Source organism: Adiantum capillus-veneris, chromosome 29 (assembly GCF_014529385.1).
Source record: "Adiantum capillus-veneris isolate H3 chromosome 29, ASM1452938v2, whole genome shotgun sequence".
Lineage (NCBI taxonomy): Eukaryota > Viridiplantae > Streptophyta > Polypodiopsida > Polypodiales > Pteridaceae > Adiantum > Adiantum capillus-veneris.
Window position 1 is genome coordinate 42,830,974 of NC_140959.1, and position 24,907 is coordinate 42,855,880.

The 24,907-nt window shown below is 43.6% G+C and overlaps 1 protein-coding gene and 1 pseudogene across 2 annotated transcripts in view; one reads left to right on the top strand and one right to left on the bottom strand.

The window, feature by feature from the left end:
- Positions 1-1,154: 1,154 nt before the first annotated feature.
- LOC147419106 (uncharacterized) lies at positions 1,155-3,471 on the bottom strand (annotated as a pseudogene).
- A 749-nt stretch (positions 3,472-4,220) lies between these two features.
- LOC147419107 (ARM repeat superfamily protein) overlaps positions 4,221-24,907 on the top strand; it is a 114,558-nt gene continuing 93,871 nt past the window's right edge. For both annotated transcript variants that reach the window (XM_086505364.1, XM_086505365.1), the window contains exon 1: positions 4,221-4,376. In XM_086505364.1, the coding sequence (XP_086361490.1) occupies positions 4,323-4,376 (54 nt within the window). In that variant the 5' untranslated portion in view covers positions 4,221-4,322. The remainder of the gene's footprint in view (positions 4,377-24,907) is intronic.

Consider the following 24,907-nt stretch of genomic DNA (forward strand, 5'->3'; position numbering starts at 1 on the left):
ATCATTCTCAGATTAGGTCCCTAGTTTATCCCTAGTTCACCCTTAGTTTACCACTGAAAGGCCTAAACCATGATCTCGGGAATCTTTCTCAGATTTGGCCCCTAGTTCACCCGTTGGGAACCATTCTCAGTCTAGGTCCCTAGTTCACCCCTAGTTCTACCCCTAGTTCACCCTTAGTTCACCACTACAAGTCCCAAAACCATGCTCTCGGGAATCATTCTCAGATTTCCTCCCTAGTTCACCCCTAGTTCACCTCTAGTTCACACCTAGTTCACCCATACTGCAATTAGATTTGGTCCCTAGTTCATCCTTAGGTCACCCCTAGTTCACCCAGATTTCCTCCCTAGTTCACCCTTTGTGCACCCTCAGTTCACCTTTAGTTACCCCTGGGTCACCCCTTATGCTTAGTTTGTATCACAAATGGAGGCTTCGTTGTCATGTAATTTGCGTTACCTTAGTTCAAGACTCACTTCCTTATATTTTATAGCAATTCCTCGTTACCATTTGGGCCTTTTACCCCTAAAATAATTGGTCTATCATTTTGTGTTGATCACCCCTTTTCTTGCTTTTCTCACCAACAATTATTGCACTAGCACAATCTTCACTCGGAAGGTTTTGGCAACAAGTGCACCTACCTTGGTCACTCTTAGAGAATTAGAATCGATCTTAACACATCATTTCTTACATCATAACACATCATTTCTCACATCTTAACAAATCATTTCTTACCACACATGAAATAGACAAATTGAACGACATATTGGAGATAACTTAGATCACTCTTTGGGAATTTGGAATCAACCTTGATATATATCCCTCTTAATATGTACAAAAGGTAGGCCCTCAATAGCAAGAGAAGATGCACAGATAGACATATTGGAGGAACCAAGATGGATTATATTGCGTAAAGAACAAAAAATTTACATCATAACTCCATCATGTGACATAAAAGACATTAGCATATGGTGCACTATGCTCTCATAAGATCTCAAAAGTTACATCACAAAAGTTTTACATATAATAAAGCGATTTTCAACGCATGAGATAAAAAAGAGATGCTACATAGATATCCTAGCCTCGAGTGTCCAAAACACATCATCCTTGCACTCCATCAAGTCCTACAGACTTTTTGCTCCATGCTATAAGCTCCTCTTTTAGCCTTTGAACGGATTGGTGCTTGAACCAAGTCTTTGTGAGCTGTACATCAAACATAGAGAGTTAGTGAACCATGCAAATCACTAAAGATAGACCATCACATAAAGTTAAGTGTTTTTTCAATGAAAAACATTTACATCCCCAGCTCTTTGAACGTTTGCCAAAGGCCCCAACAATAAGATGCTTCATATAAGCCATAACATAAACCCACAATCATGGCATTTTGGTTGACGAGGAACCTAAATACATGCATCAATTTTCAATAGTGAAAAATCATATAAATTGATCTTATCAACATGACAACACATGCGTACAACACTTGAGCCATTGACACACCTCAAGTATTTCTAGTGGTGAAAGTCCTTTTCTTGGTTTTGCCATGAACTCTTTCAAACCCTCGTTCGAACAATTGTGAGATAGAATCTCAAGAACCCTACAAGGAAAAGCTCTTAGATCCAACTCTCACCCAATAACCTCTATATTCCTTACCACATACATACCTATAAACACTAGCAAGATAGGTTGTGCCATTAGAATCCGGCAATGAATTGAAGTACATGATAGCATGTGAATCCCATGGAAATTTGTCAAGCTTTTTGAAGTGATTGTTGAAGATGACATAAAGGACCCAATGGTTCCTTAAACAAGACATAAATATGCAACAAATTAAGCATGACAACCAAAGGTACATCACATTACTTTCAAGCTTAAAAAAAATGAATAAAGCATACCTACTAACTATTGGTAGAGAAAGGAACCAATGTTGAGACATATCTAAACCTTGCAAGTAATTCTTGATAACTCCAATGTCTTCATGGTGACGTAGTGTAACATAGTCATACCATAAACTATCCATGAACCAAACTTTGTCTAAAATCTCTTTAGGCAATGTGTTTTCTATCCAACTATCACCATAAAAAACAAAGACATTGCGTTGAAAACTTACATAATATACGACATATTTCTGAAAGCATAAAAATGAGCTTTAAGCTATACTTACATCATAAACAAGTTCATTGTTTTTGTGGAAGCTTTGGCATGGGAAATATCTTCAAGCATTTTCATGTCCACTTCTGAAATTATATTAGATCGATGAGATCTAAAGTGAATTGGTGATCCACTTTCAAAACTATATGTCAAAGCAAATTCATACATTAACAAATGATAGAGAATGCTAAATCTTTAGAGGATGGTAATATTCACTTTGCTTGTATGGACTCGTTGCCATTACTACTACTTGCTTCCAAGTTAATTCCCCCGTTGCTTATCACCAAAGAAAGTGGCATGTCGCCTTTGCAAAGAGGAGAGTCACTAATCATTGCTTTGACAAACCAATGGTCACCCGAATCTGAAGTATATTGACAAGATCAAGAGAAGCTAAGTAACATTATCTACTATATGCATGATTTATATTTCTACATGAACAAAGTTTTACCCGTTTTTCTCTTTGAATGGACAACGAATTTTCAAGCAAGGAAGCACCTAACGGTAAGTTTCTTTTTTTTCCTTGCTTCACGGGTGCAAGCAAAGGACCATGACCATCATCCAATGTGAGATTTGGCTACAAGACATGCAACTCATTTAACACCAAATTCAAAATCTGCATCATACCAATTAGTCATTTAAATAACGACACTACATGCGACATATCAAAGTACATGCTTGTTCAATATCAACTTTCTCCTCTACTTTTTTGTCCTCTACGTTTTCCTCTTCTTTATGTATTTTTCCACTGGGGTTACGCTTCTAAAAAGAGTCGAGAGCAAAAAGCAAAAAAAACCTTAATCCTTATAAAAATAAAATGTGATGGTTGCGATATATATGCTTACATTCATTTTGAAGCCACCATCAATCCGTTTTTGTATACCCGCCATGCGTGCATCTCTTCGTGCTCATGTAGTCCCCTAATGCATTGGCCATTTCTCTTTCTACAAAAGCTTCTTTCAGTCCCTTTGCTAGCTTCTCACTCTCATCGAAAGCATTCCATTTTCGAAGCAAGGACTTCTTCCTCCCGTGTAGAAACTTTGATTTGTTTCTCTCGAACTTATAGGCCGCATCCTTGAACCGCACCTTTTATTGCTTCTTGTATGTGTTTGCCCTTGACGAAGTCCGATTCATCATGCCTCGAGGTCGACCACCCTTGCGTAGCGGGATATCACACTCGGTGCCATGATCATCTCGAAGATACTCCATCACGTCGACCCTCTTCTCGTAACATATTTTGTTAGCTCGGCACTCTTCCATTGCAATGCATTGACGATTTTTTCTCCCTTTGTCACACACAATTTCGATGTAGAGCGGCCTCGCATCCTCCATCCCCCGTGATTGTTGTTTGTGAGCTCGTGAAGCAGACACTTAATTGAATGCTCCTCCTCCTAAAGCTTAGTCCATTGCAATTTCAAAGCCTCACTGCTATAAGGCACACAAATGGGTATAAGGCACAGAGCTGAGGGTATAAGACACACAAAGCATGAGCCTCTGTATGCTAGGGTATTAGGCTGTTGTAAAGAGCTATGGTATCTTTGCTTCACGGGTGCTGAGCGTATGATACTGCTGTAAGCCGCAGAGCTTCAATAAGGTAATAAGCATAAGAAAGGCTAATAATGCAGGGCAAGAGTAAGGCAGCAAACGATGCCTGCAACGCATGAAGCACTAGGCTACGCCTTGCTCGATGCAGGAGAAACCATGGGCTCGCACAGGGCCTGACCTAACGCAGGAGAACGTAGGGGAATACCGAAAGCGGGCGCAGCAAGACGAGGCCTAGTTCACCAAATTGCACACCAAATTAGCATTGAATGCTCACGCTCTCCCCTTCAATAATTGCGCCGCCATCCCCTGAACCGAGGCCCCCCCCATTGGACGGCTCTCATCCCCCCTACTCCCCCAACCCTCGATCCCCTTTGGCCTCCAACCGTGCCATATAGCGACTAGGGGCTCCTACAATTGGAGCTTTATCATTTTATTTTTGGAGACTCATCCGTCTTTGAAAAGGGGGCCATCCCATTATAATGGCCCCCGTACCCTAAAACTTCTGTAAATTTCCAGGTTTTCTAAAAGCAAGCTCAAAATCTAGCCGGATTTTACAATTTCAGCCGGTGAAAATACACTTCGAGTATTAACGTCGAAGGAACGAAAACGTTTTAAAGGCGTCCACTCGAGGAGATCTGATGGCGGCGGAGCTGGACGAGCTCATCAGTTTTCTGTCATCGCCTTCACCACAGGTGGGAACTACTGGTGTACGTGGATTAAGAGAGACGAGGGAGGGGGGGGGAAGGGAGCGAGGGAGAGGGGAGCGGCGCGCAGATGCCACTTGAGAGAGAGAGAGAGAGAGGGAGAGGGAGGAAGGACACAAATGGCGCGTTTGTTCTCAGGTGGCCTCTCCTGCCTAAGGTTTTGCATGGCGGTCCCCCATTTTCTGTTGAATGAGCTCGTGTTCTCTTAAACGTGACGTCTCGCGAGAGACCTTCACTCACGTGGTTGAGGGAAGATAGGGGCGTGGCAAGGCAAGGTTGCGATGCCTCATCACTATATCACACGGACATGGTCAAATGGGATCAATGGTGGAGGAGGAAAACGCGGGGCATGCCAACCATGGACCGTCAGATTTGACAATCGCCCCGAATTTACTAGTGTGTCCGAATTTACAAATTTACCCCGAATTTACTAATCGGCCCACATTTACAATATGAGATATTCGAATCTCCTATATTTCAACGAGCGCATACGGACCTAGTGGTTAGTGCACATGACTTGTAGTGGGGAGGTCGCGAGTTCAAGATGTGGGGTGTGGACTGCCCTGAATTTTCAAGCCTACCTGAATTTACTTTTCTCCCCGAATTTACCAAATGTCCCGAATTTACAAATGTGCATCTTACGGTCCGAATCACCGCAACCGTAGATCTCATTTCAAGTTGTCCGTGCGAGATAGTGTGGAGGGTTGCGATACAGCCGATGCTCACCTTTGATATTTGAAACCAAAAAAGAAAAAGAAAAACTAGTACCAAAAGAGAGAGAGAGAGAGAGAGAGAGAGAGAGAGAGAGCTCGTGGAGAATAAAAACGCTAGAGAGAGACACATAGACAAAACGCTAGCAAGAGGAAAACTCTAGAGAGAGAGTGTATGTCTAAACGTTCGAACTTTAATTGAAAAATATGCCAAAAAGTATAGGGAGAGTTGCATGTATAGACAATTGTCAGAATTACCCTACCTACTCAAAGATCCCACGATCATGATAATGGTCTAAAAATGTCTATAAATATGTAAACTCATTAAATATGACCTAGGACACATATTTAGTAGCAAAACTATAGAAACCTAGATACTTTGACTCATAGTTATCCGGAACGCGGAACGAGAATAGCAACGGGCCTCCTTGTTGAACGAGGGAACGAAAAAGGGGTTTGGAACCGGAACGGGAGGCTAAAAAAACACTTAAAAAATGCTATTTTTAGCGTTGTGTGTTTGAATACAAGTAGTACTAGAGTCCTTCGACTCTAATATCCACAAAAAACACGATTCGAAGACCATTCAACTTTATTATGACTTGATTGGGATGTGTGACGCTGTGGCCATGGATGATGGTACATACACAACATTGAACAAACACAATGCCCATATACAATAACACATGTAATTACAGATTAGAGCTCTCAAATAATTACAAGAGTAGAAGTCAGAGATAACACTTTTCGCTTAATTTTGGCTAACAAGGTCTGCCAAGGCGCTACAAGAAAACCAAAGGTGACATATACCACAATGAGAGTCGAGACTGCAAGGGGGCAAAACCATACCAAAAGACTGAAGGTAACAAATACCATAAAGATGCTAGCAGCTACAAATATCAAAAAGGGCAAAGCTCAAGCGGCCATACAAAAAGGTAAAGATAATGGAAGTCCTAAAGTCCCAAATCTCGAGCCTCAAGACTCAAGACTCAAGAGCCACTAGCCTGAGAGGCCTCCCAATTTGTAGTAGCCAGCTGTAAATCATGCACATCCTCCCATTCCTCATCATCGAGCTCTAGGTCCGGCTCAATCTCAGCTATGGATGAAGTACGTGGTGTCGGTGGCTGTGCATCTCCACCTACCTCTGAGGAGCCTCTTGCTCCATCTTCCATTGTGTAAAAGGATCTGTTTGTTTGCCTGTACTCTTGTAAAGCATTTTCAAATTTGCGTTGACAAAGACAAGATCATTTGCCTTCTCCACTCCAAGTCGATTCCTCTTCTTGGAAGCAATGTGGCTAAAGGTACTCCACAATTGCTCCAAGCATGAGGTACTAACTGACTGGCTAAGAATACGGATCGCCAATCTCTAAAGCTCAAGGCTATCATAGCCATAGTCCTCCCACCATAGCACTGAACCTATCTTCTTGCGATCAATCTGAGCATCTAGGCCAAACGACTCATGTATCTCTCTATATTGTCTCAACTGATCTCTGACAATGCGTCGCCTATCTTCGTCTAGAACCAACTTGTTTAAGATCTCTGTAAATTGGGTCATGACTTCTCTATCTGTCTCTTGCCCTGCACCTTGGAACTCTGGATTCACCATGTACGCTGCCTCGTGTAAAGGAGAGGCATATGAATTCCACCTCGAGCTGCAAAGCGTATGGATCTTGTCACAAATGAGAGCGCATATAAAATACATTCGGATAAATAGATTTTATCACTTATTATTGAAGCCCAAGGATATAGAGAGAAGTAGATAGAGATAGAGATAGAGAGTGAGAAGATCGACACAGTACTAGGGACCAAAAGATGGGCTGGTCCCTTCCTGAATAGTATCTTTATTACTGAGGATAAGTCTATACAAGCACTTGAACCGAACATATTACCACGTTCGTTCTAGAATAAGACTTGATGGTTCTCGGAAGACTCGGCTTGCGATTCCTAGGGCAAAAACCTATTCCAAGGAACTTCCGTTCCTTATTCGAAATCCTTGAGAACCAAGGTTCTCGCCTTTGGATCTCACCTTCCAGACTCAGGGCATGACATCCCTGCAACTCTCTTTTCCGACTTTGTTTCCAGAGTCCTCTTCCCGCAGAACAACTCTGCTTTCTCGGACACGAAGTCCTTACTTGGGAATCCCAACTGTTGGATCACAACTTGAGAGACTCTCTCTCCGATCCGTGGATCTACTTCCCAAACACGGGTACGAAACCCTTGGGCTGATCTGGCTCTAGTTCCTCAGAGCGCTTTTCTCGTGCAGAGGCTCATGCCTTCCTCTGCTCCTACTCCCTCACGAAGAGGAAGTACACCTGCAATCAAATACTCAGAGATCATAACATGAAAATCGTTACCTTCAAAGTCTCGACGCTCGAAACGCAACTCGGTTCTCAAAAAGCAATTCCCCGGAAGAGATCTCTACATAGAAAATCCTCTCTTCCAATCCTACACACAAAAGAGGTGTGTTCTCGGGTTCCTTCTCGTAAATCAGCCCCGTCTACGACGTTTATGGACTGAAAACAGAGAAAAACAGCAGCTTGTCGCAATGGAAACACGCTCCGTAGGCACTTCTTCGCGAGGGAACTCGCGCACTGGGTCTTGGCGACATCGGGTACACTTGGGACAGTCATGGGCATCATTGGCAAATGTCTTCTTTGCAGGTGAACTCTGCAGCAGCATCTCCTTCTTGCAAAAAGTGATCCTTCCCTCTGAGTGAGGGCATGTGATACTTTTATAGCTCCTAGCCACGGGCACGAATAGTTGCTCGCATAGAGATCGCGGCTGTTTTTTTTTTTTTTTTTTTTTCAATTTATTTTTTCAAATTTGTTTTTCGTTGTTCTGCCAGAAAAAGAGAGAGAGAAAACGCTGGCTGATCTGTTGCCTTATTTATCAGATGTCTACCCACTTATTAAATGGGCGGCCGGCGTATTTAAAAAATAGTCTGAATCTGCCCAAAAACTCAATAAAACCTTAGAAGTTAAGAACAATGCTTTCACAGCACTTCCCAGGTGTCCCTGGATGCAATCACACGCACAGTTGCAATGCAGACATAGACTTCCTCGCGGAAAAGCATCTGCTTTCCCGAAAAGCAATCCCGCTTTCTCAGAAAGCATCTGTTTTTTCTCAAAGTTTCCTCTGAACCTATCTTCATTCAAGTGCTTGCTTTTCCTTGTGCACAATTCTAACACAGTTCGGAATTTCCTTTTGATTATGGATATTCCCTTATTGATGCACCTATCACCCACCTTGTGACGCATCCATCACGTAGTTTTCCTACCGAACTTACGGTACAATCTCCTTCACGATGCTCTATGTCACCCATCCTCTGACACATCAGAGATGTCCGTTCTCGGATGGTCGGATACTTCTTCCCGATGCTCCATGTCACCCATCCGTTGTGACGCATCAGAAGTACCCGTTCCTAGTGGACTTACAAATATTCCCGTTCACAGTTCTCCCGTCATTACTTTGAATGATGCACTAGGAATACTCTGTACTTGGATGTCTCCAGTGAGAAAAACCCTCTCACTTAAAATTCCAATAATTCATTTAGAATTATTTTTCTCTGTGTTCCAAGCGAGAAAACCCTCTCATTTATAAATGCAATAATTCATTTAGAATTATTTTCCTGTTAGATAAAGCCAATTTAGCAACATCCCTCTCACTTATAAACAGTTGTCCTCAACTGTAGAGATCCAACTGAACCACCGGGGAGAAACCGGAAAGAGTCCATATCTTGCTCAATGGTGAGTTAAGCTAGTCCTTTCTCAAAAGAGAACTTAGAAGTTAAATTAAACAAAAACTCAATAATTCAATACTTACCTACCGTTTCATGTTCTTCCTCTAGTACCTTGAGGATATCCTTTACCAATCATCAAACTTATGAGCCATGTAAGAACTCGTCATTCGCGTCTTTCCGAGAATCTGTGAACTCAATTCCACCTTCTCAATCCCGAGAAGAATAATCCTCCTAGAAATCAATCTAGGTCTCTGTCCTTGCGCATAACCCTACGTTGTTACTTCAGAGGGTATGAAACCTCTTGTGTCCTCCCACATAGGGAATGCCAAAATCATAGAGTATTAATGTCGATGTCTTGCTTTCACAAACAAAGTCTGCGATCACCTTAAAGAATGTTCTTTTTTTGGGCCGCTGTTTAACGTAGGCAGATGATTCCAATCTGAAGATCTCTTGTATACAGCAGCACTTCTTTCCATATTTTCCTCTTGCGAGTTATTACCACCAGCATTGTATTCCCAACGAGCATTAGCGTCTCTCCCTTTCAAAATCATAAAAAATGATTCACCTTGCAAGCATCAATGATGACTTGCAAAATCTTAGGCAAATAAAATTCTAGCCATACCATTCTGTGAACATAAGTTCAAACTCGGCCTACTTATGGGCGAACCCGCTTTAGATCTCAATGACGTTCTCCCATATGTGGTTAAGGTAATTCTTACCATTTTAAAACGGTTGGCGAATTATACTCTTACGAACATAATTGTTCAAATTTATTCCAGCAACGTGTAAATGCTACTTGACCTGCTCATGGAGAAACATATACCGCAACCAAAAGTTGCTTTTGTAATGGTAAAAGCACATAGCGTACTCAATGATCAACGACCATTAGAAACCTCTTCTCCGTAGAGAAACTCAAATTCCTTCTACCGAACACATCTCAAATAGAGATTCTCGTGTCTGAATATCCTAGTGCACAAAAAGGCGCTCAATAGAGTATAACAAAATCTCATCCAGTTCCTTGGTATAGGTCTGCATCTTCGTGTTGTGTTATCCATGTACTCAAAAGTGTACATAATTCTTAAGTTGTGTTAGAGTTTCGGTGAACCCAGGAAGTTACCTTCCCTTCATAAGATCCTTAGAGCGAAGACGCTCAACTTGACGATCCCTTGGCTTGATCTTAGAGCAAAACCCGCTCATCAAATAATCTAGGATTTCAATCCTTGGATTCCTGGAGCACAGGCCGTAGTTGTCGCTTCTTCCTTTCCTCGTAAAGAGAGTGTTCATTCAATTGTGCGAAAAGCACTACCATATTGGTGTGTGCTTAAAGAGTATTCAAGCTTAATGAAAGCTTTTCTTTGCTTGAAAGCTCAGAATGGTTCCTCCATAATTTCCTACCCGCAGTAGCAGGTAATCTGTTTGAGAATTACCGGATACCAGATCAATAGTTGACCTTCTGGCTAGTTAAGCAAACCAATTCATCTTAGAAAACAATGTTTCAATTTGATCCTGCTCTCATAAACACTCGAGAGTGAGTAGTCCCGGTTAGACATAATCATACCTCGTGCAAAAGAGCAAACAAGCACAATGCACTTTATGATTTCCTCAAAGATGTAACTTTGTTTAAAAACCTGCCCTCTCACTTACAGTTCGAGGGTCTTTTATTCAAGAACTCAAGAGTTAGATTGAATTCCCTTACTCCAAACTTTCTGTGTTCAATGGTTCCCGTCCCACTACGGGGATTGGAAATCATTGGATTCTATGTACACTAAGGTGTACACTTTCAGCTTTTATTGCTGACTCTACCATCTGCTGCAAAGTATTTTGCGGATGCGTCTACAAAATTCGGGCAAAAGTTCTTCGTTGAATTTCTGCATCTTTCCTTCCTCAGAGAGAGTCGAGAGTGGAGCTACCTTGGCAAGAGTGAACCACTACTTGCTTTGACTCACTCGTGTTCCTATTGGGTAAACCGATCCCAATCTTCTTAGATGCCTTTCTCAAAGCGTAGAGGAAAATAATTTGTCGGAAAATTCAGCCTTCAATTGAATCCAAGTCTTGTTGTAAGTTCCTTGCAGAGCTTTGGTATACCACCAAGTACTTGCAATCCCCTTGAGGTGTTTCGTCACATGCCTCACCTTCGACGCTTCTCAAAAATTGCCGTTTGCAAAGGAAACTTCATACTGTCGAATGAAAGCGGTAGCTTTCGGGACATATTCTCTTCCGTCAAAAGTATCAAACTTGAGTGGAGTGTTCTGAGGTCTAAAGACCTTCATATCCTTCCTGAGATGACGGGATTTCTTGGCTATGGTTCTGGATTGATGTTCATGGATATCTTTTGGGTTCTGAACGATCTTGAGAATTCTGCTCCTTGGATTCTCTAGGTTCTTGAGCATCATGCTCTTGTCGCCTTCTCAGAGAATCCCAAGTCTTGTGTCGACTTCTTGCAGAGATAAATTTTTTTTCCCAACTATGCGAGCTTTTCCTGCAGGACTTAGGTTTCCGCCTGCTTACTTCTCTCTTGGCTTGTCATGGCTTCTTCCCATATCTTCCCAGAGTCGTCCTCCTTTACAGAGAAAGAGAGGAGACCATGCTCTGATACCACTGTCACAAACGAGAGCGCATAACAATATGAAATACATTCGGATAAATAGACTTTATCACTTATTACTGAAGCCCAAGGATATAGAAAGAAGTAGATAGAGAGAGAGATAGAGAGTGAGAAGATCGACACAATATTGGGACCAGAAGATGGGCTGGTCCCCCCCCCCGTAATAGTATCTTTATTACTGAGGAGAAGTCTCTACAAGCACTTGAACCGAATGTATTACCACATTCGTTCTAGAATAAGACTTGATGGTTCCCGGAAGCCGAGGCTTCCGATTCTTAGGGAAAAACTCTATTCCAAGGAACTTCCGTTCCTTATTCCAAATCCTTGAGAATCAAGGTTCTTGCCTCTGGATCTCCCCTTCCAGACTCAAGGCATGACATCCCTGCAACTCTCTTTTCCGACTCTGTTTCCAGAGTCCTCTTTCCGCAGAACAACTCTGCTTTCCCGGACACGAAGTCCTTACTTGGGAATCCCAACTTTTGGATCACAACTTGAGAGACTACCTCTCTCCGATCCGTGGATCTACTTCCCAAACACGGGTACGAAACCCTTGGGCTGATCTAGCTCTAGTTCCTCAGAGCGCTTTCTCCTGTAGAGGCTCATGCCTTCCTCTGCTCCTACTCCCTCACGAAGAGGAAGTACACCTGCAATCAAATACTCAGAGATCATAACATGAAAATCGTTACCTTCAAAGTCTCGACGCTCGAAACGCAACTCGGTTCTCAAAAAGCAATTCCCCGGAAGAGATCTCCGCGTAGAAAATCCTCTCTTCCAATCTTACACACAAAAGAGGTGTGTTCTCGGGTTCCTTCTCGTAAATCAGCCCCGTCTACGATGTTTATGGGCTGAAAACAGAGAAAAACAGCAGCTTGTCGCGATGGAAACACACTCCGTAGGCACTTCTTCGCGAGGGAACTTGCGCACTGGGTCTTGGCGACATCGAGTACACTTGGGACAGTCATGGGCATCACCGGAAAACGTCTTCTTTGCGGGTGAACTTTGCAGCAACATCTCCTTCTTGGGACAGTCATGGGCATCACCGGAAAACGTCTTCTTTGCGGGTGAACTTTGCAGGTACATCTCCTTCTTGCAAAAACTGATCCTCCCCTTTGAGTGAGGGCATGTGATGCTTTTATAGCTCCTAGCCACGGGCACGAATAGCTGCTCGCATAGAGATCGTGGCCGTTTTTTTTTTTTTTTTTTTCCAGAATTTTTTTTTTCAATTTTTTTTCATTGTTCTGCAAGAAAAAGAGAGAGAGAAAACGCTGGCTGATTTGTTGCCTTATTTATCAGATGGCTGCCCACTTATTAAATGGGCGGCCGACGTATTTAAAAAATAGTCTGAATCTGCCCAAAAACTCAATAAAACCTTATAAGTTAAGAACAATGCTTTCACAACACTTCCCAGGCGTCCCTGGATGCAATCACACACACAGTTGCAATGCAGACATAGACTTCCTCACGGAAAAGCATCCCGCTTTCCCGAAAAGCAATCCCGCTTTCTCAGAAAGCATCTGTTTTTTCTCAAAGTTTCCTTTGAACGCATCTTCATTCAAGTGCTTGCTTTTCCTTGTGCACAATTCTAACACAGTTCGGAATTTCCTTTTGACTATGGATATTCCCTTGTTGATGCACCTGTCACCCACCTTGTGACGCATCCAACACCTAGTCTTTTCCTACCAAACTTACGGTACAATCTCCTTCACGATCCTCTCTCACCCATCCTATGACGCATCAGAGATGTCCGTTCTCGGATGGTCGGATACTTCTTCCCGATGCTCCATGTCACCCATCCGTTGTGACGCATCAGAAGTACCCGTTCCTGGTGGACTTACAAATATTCCCGTTCATAGTTCTCCCGTCATTACTTTGAATGACGCACTAGGAATACTCTGTACTCGGATGTCTCCAGTGAGAAAAACCCTCTCACTTAAAATTCCAATAATTCATTTAGAATTATTTTTCTCGATGTTCCTCCAAGCGAGAAAACCCTCTCATTTATAAATCCAATAATGCATGTAGAATTATTTTCCTGTCAGATAAAGCCAATTTAGCAACAGATCTCCTCATATCGCTTTGCGTTCGGCTCAAGCTGTGCAAGCTGCTCGATCATGCGGTCCATTGCCTCATAAACCTTGCTAATGCAAGGATCCATGCCATCTAGAACTCGAAGCAAATGAAACACTGGTTTTACGTATGCATCTAGACTCTTGAGCTCCTTCCAGAACTCAAGATCTTGTGCCTTATTCTTGCACAAAATCCTTGCAACTGTCTTTGCATAGGGGGAGGTGGTGAACTCATCACTGATGGAGACCTGTCGGACCGCATTTTGACATTCAGATAGCCTGCGCATAAGAAGAAAGTTGAATGTGAAGCGGGTGTGTGAATACTTTAGAAGCACTTTGTTGCCCGACCTCTTGAGGTACTCACTCCGAACCAAGTTGTGATTGTTGATGAAAGTAACACTCTTCACTGCATCAGCAATGACTGGAGCGATCCAGTCTAGCTTGCTGATATCTTTTAGAAGGTTGTTCAAGCAGTGTGCCATGCAAAAGCACACTGTCACATGCGGATAGTGGCCCTCTATAATAGCTGCTGTTGCCTTGTTTTGCCCAAAGCCGTTGAAATTTGAGTGTTGCTTGCTCCATGATCGCCTTCTCTCGATCGAGCAAAGTGGTTCGGAGAGCCTCTGAAGATGGCGGCACATAGCTGGTGCCATACTCTCCTATCCGTTGCACCATAACTTTCCAATACTCCGATCTATTTCGATCACACATAGAAGAGGTCAGTATGATAAATCATAATTGATTATTCACAGTTTAAACTTTAGAGATCATAGTGGTGGAAATGACGATAACAGAAGAAATGAGAGAGAAGATCGATAAAGCATACCTCGCCGCGACAAATGGGATATGGTTGTGATAGAAGAATCGGGCCACGGCGGCATCCATCTCTTCCTTCTTCTTTGGGTCCCAAGAGGTGGCAAGGGTCCTTTGGCGACGAATCGGACCCGATGAAGATCCACCACCACCGGCATCGGGTAGAGGGTCTTTGGGTCTATACCTTTGCGTGCAGGCTTGGCTTTATGGTTAATAGCCGATTCGTTTCCTTGAGCTCCTTCCTCTTCTCGATGGTTACGTTGGTGCAAAATCTTACCTCATGTCCCGACACTCAAAGAAAGTGTACCCTCACTTTGTCATGCCCCCCTTTCCACGTGTAATGGCATAGCTTGCATGTCCATGCACGAGAACCTCCCGCCGCCAACAAGGTGCCCTCCGAGGTCAATTCATCCCACCACGACCATTCCTTCGCCCTTTGAGTGTTGCCCGCATGAATGGAGGGGGTTGTACGAGAAGAAGAGGCCATGGATTATCCGTGAGAGAGAGAGAGCTTGATCTTTGAGGGTTTGAGAGAGAGAGAGTTTGAGAGAGGGCTCGACTCCGTGAGAGCTTGAGAGAGAGGCTTCACCTCTTGAAAGCGGGCTTGAAAGTTGAGACCGAGGGAGAGAGAGCTTGAGCCTTGAGGGTTAGCCCAAGAGAGAGAGGTTGAGAGCTTGAGCCTTGAGGCCCGAGCGGCAAGACTATGGCTTGAGAGCAAGGGAGAGAGAGCCTTGATGTATTTGTGAAGGAATTGGGGGAAGAGGGAGCAATATATAACTTTCCTGCTGGCTGTATATGGCCGTTTATTACCGTTGACTGCCTCAGATGATCGTTTTTTTGCTGCCTGTTTATGGGAACGCCCGTCTGTTCCGGGATGTTCCGGGCATGCTCAACCGGTCGGAACACCATTCTGGCTTCCAAGGCCTTCTGAACCCTTTCCCTGGTAACTATGCTTTGACTGTCCGGTATAGCGGAATTGAAATGGTGACAAGATCTAGAATTTACACTTCCACAAATCTTTACTTCTTTCCTTGCTTGAAAGTGTGCTATAGCCTTAGCACGAATGATGGTTCCTTTTAGATAGATAGAGAGAGAGAGAGAGAGAGAGAGAGAGAGAGAGAGAGAGAGAGAGAGAGAGAGAGAGAGAGAGAGAGAGAGAGAGAGAGATTGTGTATGTGTGTGTGTGTGTGTGTATATATATATATATATATATATATATATATATATATATATATATATATATATATATATATATGTATGTATGTATGTATGTATGTATGTGTATATATATATATATATATATATATATATATATATATATGTTCCCTACCAGATGTATGTGCATTGAACTCTGACCTACGGGTCCAAACACCAATAACTTGAACTCCAACACAAGGGTCCAAATTAATTATACGGAGCACTGTTTGCCCCTCTCTGCCACTCACAAGCCTCTCTCTGGCTGAAGCTAGTGGCAACACTGATCTCCATGTGACTAGAAGGTGGGAGTCTCTGCCAGTGTAGTCACCACACACCGTTAGCTTCTTTGCTGTCTTTTCTTGAGTCACTATCACTACTTTCCTCTTGTTGCTTGCTTTTACCTTTGTTCTTTGTAGAATCTTTGTCTTTGCCTTTGGATTTGCAATCCTTGGCCAAATGACCATGTTTTCCACAATTGTAACAACGATACTTCGTGCTTCCCCATCTATCTCAGAAATTTGAATTTTGCCTTGAGTTATCAACACCGCTTCTTTCTCAATGAGAAAAGAGCTCAGATAATCAATTCTAGCTTTTCCTTCGTGACTTGTAGCCGAAGTGTCCTAGACACCGTTTCATACTCCTTGGGAAACTTCGTGAGAAAGCAGCTAACTAAGTACTCGTCAGTGCACTTTTTATAGCTGATAGTTGATCACGAATAACTTTAACCTTCATAAGGAATGATTGCATGGAACTTCCTCGTGGAAACTGGATGGCAAATAACTGTCCAAGAAGGGTGACTGCTCGCATCGTAGAATCCCGATCAAACATTCCGACGAGCTTGAACCACATATCTTTGGCAGTCGTTGAAGTTTGAATGGCTGGAGAAAGGTCCTTCATAAGAGATTCCGCAATGGCCGACATTGCCTTCACATTAGCCGCATCCCAATTGGCACACGACCAACATTCCATAAGCCTTTCCGTGAGAACCAGAGTCGCATAATCAAATTTCAATGAGTGTAGTTATTGGCGTTCAATTTGTCGCTGGCGCTCGAGAAAGGGGGGGCCATGATGAAGTTACAAAATCCGGTAATCTGGTAACTTCTCGCACTCCAAAAAAATGGCCGCACAAACCAAGCCTCAAAAATAAACTCCAAACCGTTCCCTCTTGTCTACAATTCCCAAGCTGCGCCAAAAGATGGCTGCACAATACTCCAAGTTGTTCCTCTCTTCAACTCCAATTTCCCGCCTCTTCGTCTCCCAAGCCTCACGTCAAAATATCTTCAAAAGCTGGGCCAAACCTTCCAAAGTTGATGAAAAGAATACCCTTTCGTGCCTCTTGACAATGGGCAAACCTTCTAATGCAAGGGTGATGTTGGGCTATTCAAAAGAAAGCAAGGTCGGGGAGGGGGGGAAGGGTGAGCGTTTTAAAATGTTGGGCGCTCAAGAGGCAGGAGGAGGGTCGGATTAGTCAAGCCGCTAGTCGAGCGCTTTAAAATGTTGTTGGGCCCCGGGGGAGGGGGTTGACCGTTGTGTTGCCCTTCTCGGACAATTTTGTAAACGCCTAGCATTTCAAAACGTTGGCGACGGCAGAGGGCTCAACGGCGCCGATTGGTCAGCGTTTTAGAACGCTGGAGACAGCAAGGAATGCCGGCGACTATGTGTCTTCTCTTCTCTTCGCGACGACTGTTCCTCCACTCCAAGGTTCTTCAAGCACGACCTCGTTCTGATACCATGTCAAAGTTGACAAGGCGAAAGCGTAGAGACCAAGGGGAGAGAGAGAGAGAGAGAGAGAGAGAGAGAGAGAGAGAGAGAGAGAGAGAGAATACATGGAGGCAAGGGGTTGCTTATATAGCAAAACCTCACTAAATTGCCCTACCCAAACCTTGACAAATAAGTAAAATAAATACCTAAAAGACAAACTAATAATGGGGTCACATTGGGTAGTTCACTTTAGATGCCAAAACTCTAACAAGAGAGAAGAGGAGAATGACACTTGATGGGGCCCCAACCAACCTTGTCAAGGGCTCCCCACACCGTTGCTGATGTGGTATTTGCTTTTGATTGTGTAAATGGAATGCACACAGGCCACCCTTGTGGCGGCAACTCGTCAGGTCCACTTTGGAAACTCGTTGTGCCTCCTGTAGACGCTCCAAAGGAACGGCCATGTGAGCTCGACTTCCGGAATTTGACCATCCTTGTCTTGAGTGCCCTGAAATCCACACAAAACTGGAATGAGTTTGGCTTCTTACGAACAAAGAAAATTGGTAAACCAAAAGACCGTACCTTGGGAAGGCGAAGCCTCCTAAATGAGAAATCACCTGGTTTTGGCTTCTCTTTATCCGATTGAGAAAAAAATTTACTTACGTGTCCTCGTCATGCAATTGGTTGGAGACAATGTTCATAGGTCGATGGGGAGGGTGTCTAGGGGAGTGATGATCGTGGGAAAACACGGAATTGACCTTAACAAAACCTTCACTATACCTATCAAGAATACCCAAGTTCCTCGATGTGGAGTTGACATAGATGACCGCCGCTTGGGCTCCTCTATGTAGCTCTCTGTTTGCCTGGATGTGAGAGATAAGAGGGAATACCGCTCTCGCCTCGAAGGACGGCGGGCTGCGACACATTATCTTTGATAAGAAACGTGATCTTCTCCCAAATCGATAATGGGCTTGAACATACGAAACCACTCAATGCCAAAATGATATCACATTCTGCAAGTTTAGAGACTACAAAACGACGAGTGAATTGAGTTTGTTGAATGATCAACTTGACATCGTCACATTCTTGAAAAATCGAAGCGTCCATGCCTTCAGAGAACCCTTGCACCTAGAGGGTTGGGATGGGAGAAGCTTGAAGACGTGCACGTTTCACACGAGATTCACTTATGACATCACGAGAACTTCTAGAATCAAACAACGCAATGACCCTTTGAACATATTAACATGTCCATAACATTTTATGAGTTCATCCTCGTCAAAAATCACCTCTTGCTTAGCTTCTTGCTCTACCACACTCATAGCATTCACTTGAGAGGTAGCATCAGAAGCTGACGTAGTAGAGGTTTCCTTGTTAGATTCTTTCTTAGGACATTTCCTTTTCATGTGACCTACTACGTGACAATGAAAACAACTATGTTCCTTTGTATACCATATTTGTTCTTTCTCACTTAATTGACCACCTAAAACTCCTTGAGCGATCTTTTCATTAGGTGTGAGTTGAGACTTATCAGAATTTCCTTTACCCTTATTCTTAGAGTTATCGCCCTTAGATCGAGATCGAGATGGAGAATTAGATTGAAACGAAGAACTGAGAGTTCTTTTTATGGTTATCATTCCCATTAGAATCCTTGTCCTTAGACGAGTCATGAGAGGAAGAGTTACCATTACCTGAGGCCGTCTTGAGCTTACCCTTCTTGTGCTTCATTTCTTGGAGTTGGAGCCAAGCGTATAGCGTCTTTTAATGTCTTTGGATCACCGGCTTCCACATCAAACTTGATCGAGGGTAAGGTGCAGCGGAATGAATGTTGAACTTTGCTCAAGATGAGTGCTCCGAACTGTGCTCAAGGTTTCTTGTTCTTAAAGAAGGGAGAGCCTTCCGTTCTTTAATGAGAGAGTGCAATGGACACAAACAAAGTGAATGGACACTGTGCGTGAAGGTGCATGAGACTGAGAGATAGAGAAGAGAATACGACACCGGAGATGTTGTAATATCCTCCTCCGAAGGCCCCACTCTCTATGGCGAGAGCGGTCTACTTATGATTGCACAAATCTCTACAATGCTTGGACTTGCCGACGATGTCGACGACGATGAGGATGACGACGAGACGGGCTGAAATCTGAAAACGCTAATGGCTGAAATCTGCAAATCTTTATCTGCTGAATTCTGACTCTATGTCGGTGACGATGTCGATGACGACGATGCGACGACGACACGCTGAAAACGCAGATGCTGAAATCTGCGTTTCCCGGGCTGAAACTGTAAACCTTGCAGAATGTGACGGTGTGGCGAGAAACTGCTGCGGGAAGGTGAGATCTGCGAGGTTCGGGACTTCTTTTGCGAGTGCTAACTGCTGAAAACTGAAAACGTTGATGCTTGTGGGGATTTCGTCCGGAAGATCTACAAAAACGCTGAAGTGTCTGTAGATGCAAAAACGCTAGGGCTGAAAATCTGATGCTGGATAAAATCCACTAACGCTAGGGCCGATCTGCTGTCGTGAAGTGGTTCTGATGTGTCTGTTAATGCCGAAGCTCCTCTGCAATGCAAAATTGCCAAGGCTGATTTGTTCTTGCAAAAACGCTAGCTTGATGCTGAGTTGCAAAAACGCTAGGCCATGTTGTTGGGGGTCGTGCTGAGAAGGTGCCTGTTGAGCGATGCTCCTGTTGCCTCTTCTGCCTGAAAGTGCTAGCTTTGGTTTGCTTATATATTATCTTAGCAAAATTGCCCTACCGAATCCTCAACAAAAGTCACTTAAAAATAATAGTGAAAAATGTCAAAAATAGGGAAAATAGGTCTATGAACTGTAAAAATGCTACTGATGGGTTCTGATGGAAATCTGATGATCATGCTGTGTGCAACCAGAGGATATGCATCTAATCTAAGTGTCTAGACATGCACGGTCTGCGAACAGACTCACAAAGGTGCCAGATCACTTCCGATTCTAGATTGACTGAACTCAACTGAACCCTGGTCATGCTGTAGCCTGTCCACGGACGCATAGGGTTGGATGTGTCACGTGACATCCCCTCCTTTTCAAAGTGAGTTACTGATGGCGTCGAGGGAGATCGCCAACAACATCCGGAATCCTCGAAAGGACTCTTCGCCGGCCCACTCTGAGGTGTGGGTTGTGCGATACTTGAACTTCATAAAGGTCTGCAACGCTTGCTTCTTTGGGCCGCGCCGAAAGCGACACAAAGTCATCTGTGGCTCCTTCAATGCTTCAACTTCGTCGTTAGTCATGCGTCTACTTTCTTCAAGAATCTCCATGGCTGAAAATTCCTGAACCCACCTCCAACAAAAAAACATGAACATACCCATTCCATGTAAAGTGATTGGAAAAATACAAACTGTGCATGCAATGTAGATGAACAAATAGACGGATTGCCAATCCGTTCACCACACACACGCAAACAATGAGATTGAATCTTGTGTTTCTGATCTAAATCAATCAATTGTGGCAAATCACAATGGACATGCCCATGCTTGATGCTCAATCTTTCTTGTCTTTCTACGACTGTGTCATGCCAAGGAAGAGACATGGAATGTGAATTGCTTGAATGCAAACTTTTCAGCTTTTCATGAGAAACCCGCATACATCCGTGCTCATTCATGAATGAAACATGCTCAACGTACAATATGTTAGGCCTAGGAAAGGGGATCATATAAAGACGCTGACTAAAATACAGGAAACGATCACGAATGAAACACTCGAACAATGCGAGCTGACTAATCATGCGAACACATAGTACTTCCTGTAAGGGTTCTTTGGGACCTAGGCTCGAGAGCCCGGATCGGTTTGTCGTGTTTGATTGAATCTACAACGAGGTTAGCTTCGCTAGCAAAAGCATCAACTAAACCATCATCCTGGTGAACAATCACGTCTTGATCATACAAATCATCATGCTTGTGAGAAATCACATCGTGATCATCATGCAAATCATCATGCTTGTCCTTATCATTCAATTCATCATGCTTATCATCATGCAAATCCTGTGTGTGATGCTTTGGAGAAGAAGAAACTGAAAGAGTCTCCTTTTCCCGAATCTCTTGCATCTGTGCCTGCATTTGAGAAAAGAGTCGCAACATCTCTTGCATGATTGCTTTGTTCTCGCGATCAAATTTTGCTTTGCTTTCTTCGCGCTCATGCGCTATGGCGGCCATTCTGTCTTCGTATTCACGCTCTATGGCTGCCATGATTTCGTCGCTTTCTAATTCGCTTTCTAACTCCTTGTCCATCATTATCTTGTCGCAAGCCTCCGTAGGAGTTAGTGCAATCGAAGGGAGAGGGTCAGAAAAACCTCTTGGTGGGGAAAATTCTTCTTCTCCACTGCCATGCTCACTACCTTCATGCAAAGTATCCATTCCGCTTCGGATGATGACCATGCACTGAAGTTGTGGGTTCTTGTGGGACTTGGGTTCTTAAGTTCACGAGGAACTTGGGTTCTTGGGGTCTTGGTGCTTGGGGTTCTTGAGATTCTTGAGAGTTGTCATAATAATCAATATCTAATTCTCCTAAATGATTTTCTCATGTTAAACTGATCATTTAATATGGGGAAGTGCTAGGGAGAAAAAGCTAGAATATTGGTTAAGCTAGTAGACCGGCCACAGTAGGGATCCAAAGGAGGGAAAATAGGGATCCAAAGGGGGGGCCATTTGCAAAAGAGCTATGTGCAACAATGGGCGCAAAAGACCCTAAGGTTCAGCTCATTAAGACTTCCAAAATGCTAAGGTTCCAAAATTCAAAGGTTGTGTCCAAAGGTCAAACATTAGGAGAATTGGATGCTTTGTGTGTGTTCCAAAAAGTCTTTGTCAAGCCCTACATAGGAGGGGTCGAGCCCAAGAAGTAGGGGATGAGAGAGAAACACCCACACACACTCACAAGCTTCATTTGTACACAAAGGGGAAAGAGGGATACATGTCAGCTTCCTAGGCCAGATGCCCACAAGGTGTACTCAAATCCTATTGGATGGCCATGGAGGTTGACGAATGAGAATTAGGCTAGAGTAAATCTAGTTTAATTAATTTAAAGACACTTAATAAAAGAACCAATAAGAATTAAGCTCTCTAGAAGACTATTGGACAGTCTCCCAAGGGGACCAATGAGCATTCAGCAGCCCAACGGCTTGCCTGATTCCTATTTTCTAGGAGGCAAAGGGGTCCAATGAGAGTGTAGTTGCATTTATTAATTACCTAAATCTCTCACAAAAGGGGAAAGGGGGACACATGTCAGAAGGCTATCACTTATGCTTCTTAATTTCCATTGGTTGAGGTTGGGCAGAAGAAGAAGAAGTCCTACCAACTTATGGGGACCCCGTCCGATGGGGCCCCAAGTGACAAAGGATTAAAATAAAGCAAGACTTGCACACACCCACGCAAAGCTGATGATGTGGCAGCTGTGGCAGTTTCCAAAAATTGCGTTGGCATGATGACGTGGCAGGTTGTACGGATTTCGGTGATTTACGTTGGCAGCTTTTTGGCTTTGCTTTTGAACCAGATGCTTTTGAGTTTGAAGGCTTTTGACTGTAAACTGCTTTTGGGGCCTAGGGCCTTTAAATATGAGGTTAGGGCTCATTCTCTGACATGCTTCCTGGAGAAGGTGCAGAGTCTGGAGTACCGGCTTGTACTAACTTGATGCAATATAAAGAAATACCGAAAGGGGCGCCAAGGTTTGGGGCCAATACACTTTGGGGTGGAATTCTGCCACTCCGTGTCGCGTCTCGTCTCTCTCTAAGTGCTAAAAGTCTGTTCAGTTTGCTCTTTTCTATTGGCACGTGGTGCCGGTCTTGTGGCAGTGGTATCAGAGCATCAAGCGTGTGCTTTTCTAAAAAGCATACCGGTCCTACAAAAGAGGAGACAAATTTTATTCGAGGTATCTTCGCCCTCCAACCCGGACTTATTAGCCACTCCCACCCTTACTTCATCGTGCATCGGGCGCGCTCCCGTCTTCACCGCTCATGTCTTACAGGGCATAAGCCATAAAGATCACTTGCAAGAGAAGGATCCAAGATTTGTTTCGAGCTGCTGTTTTTCTCAGAGGCAGTGCCATGCAGATGTTGATAGCCACCAAGCAGCATACTCCAAGTACTTGACAAGCTTGCAAGAAATTTTTTTTGCCCGAAGTTATTGGTTTCCGACATCTTCCTTTGGAGTGCACCTTCTGGCAGAGTGGGGTATCCTGAAATGCTTGCCATGGAAACCCTAGCAGATTATAACTTGAAAATTCCCGACATCTCTCAGTAAATGTCTCTTCACGATCAGATGACCTTGGAGGTCCAGTACGATTGCTATCTTGGAACTACCATCGCCGCCAAAGAAACACTCTTTGTCCAAAGAGCTGATGGACCATGTTGTACTCGGCTACGACCCTATGGAATGAACCTAATCCTAATTTTTTGGTGCAGGTGTCGAGATGGAAAGTCAGTCGACTTTTCGAGCTCGGCTGATGTCGAGATTGCTTATTAAGTTTGAAATCTGTTTGAGAACTTGTTTGGAATTTGTTTGAAATGGATTGTATCTGTTTTGAACCTATCGCCGATTTGAATTGTTTGACTCTGGTTTTAATACTGGTTTCAATGATTGGTGATTTTACTCCCGGGTGGAGTAGTGAGCAATGATGTTTGAGAATGCTTGTTCATACTCATGGCCCGGACCCTTGTGGTTATTTGCGGGGGGAGTATTGAATGATTGAAAAGTGTTGTTTTTTTTTACTCATGGCCCGAACCCTTGTGGTTATTTGCGGGGGGAGTATTGAATGATTGAAAAGTGTTGTTTTTTTTTACTCATGGCCCGGACCCTTGTGGTTATTTACTGGGGGAGTATTGTTGTTGTGACTCCCAGCCCGGACTTGGATGGTTATGCGGGAGGAGTATTAAGAAGTCTGAGCAGTGGTTCCTCTCAGCACCTCCAAACGTCCAAACGATGCAGGCTACGGTCTAGGGGGCGTTTGGTTGTAAAAGCTTCCATATCTCCCAGCTCGGACCTTTTTAGGTTATGCGGGAGGAGTGATGAGGGAATCGTTGAATATCTCCCGGCCCGGACCTTATTACGTTATGTGGGAGGAGTGTTCATCGGCAACTTTATGTTTCTATGTCTTGTAACATGCATATGTGAGCATTTATGTTGCATTGTGATGTGCCAATTACTGAATATTCCTAATTGGATGAGATTGCCTGGGTATGTAATTTTTTAGTGCATCAAGACACCCGTGGAAGATCAGTACGGTCTGGGTGTGATGGCTAATTTTACTACACCGGAATATCAAGAGTTCCGGTCTTTGACGAAAAGAGAAGCTAACTCTTTGATCAAAAGAGCAGAAAGGAGAAGCTAACTCCTTATTAAAAAGAGCAAACTGATTGTCCCTCGGAATTTTTTTTTAGCTAACTTGAGTTGTTTTGCAGATATCCTGTAATCGTGGACGATTACTCTCTTTCAAGAAGGGGAGATATAACAAACTGTTGACGTGTCAAAGCCTGAGAATGGAGTGAACTTGCAGATGTCGGCCGAGGGGCCTAAACCCTAAGAAGAACAAGTAGCAGAAGAAGAAAAAGTCCTACCAACTTATGGGGACCCCGCCCGATGGGGCCCCAAGTGACAAAGGATTAAAATAAAGCAGGACCTGCACACACCCACGCAAAGCTGATGACATGGTAGATGTACGGCAGTTTCCGACAATT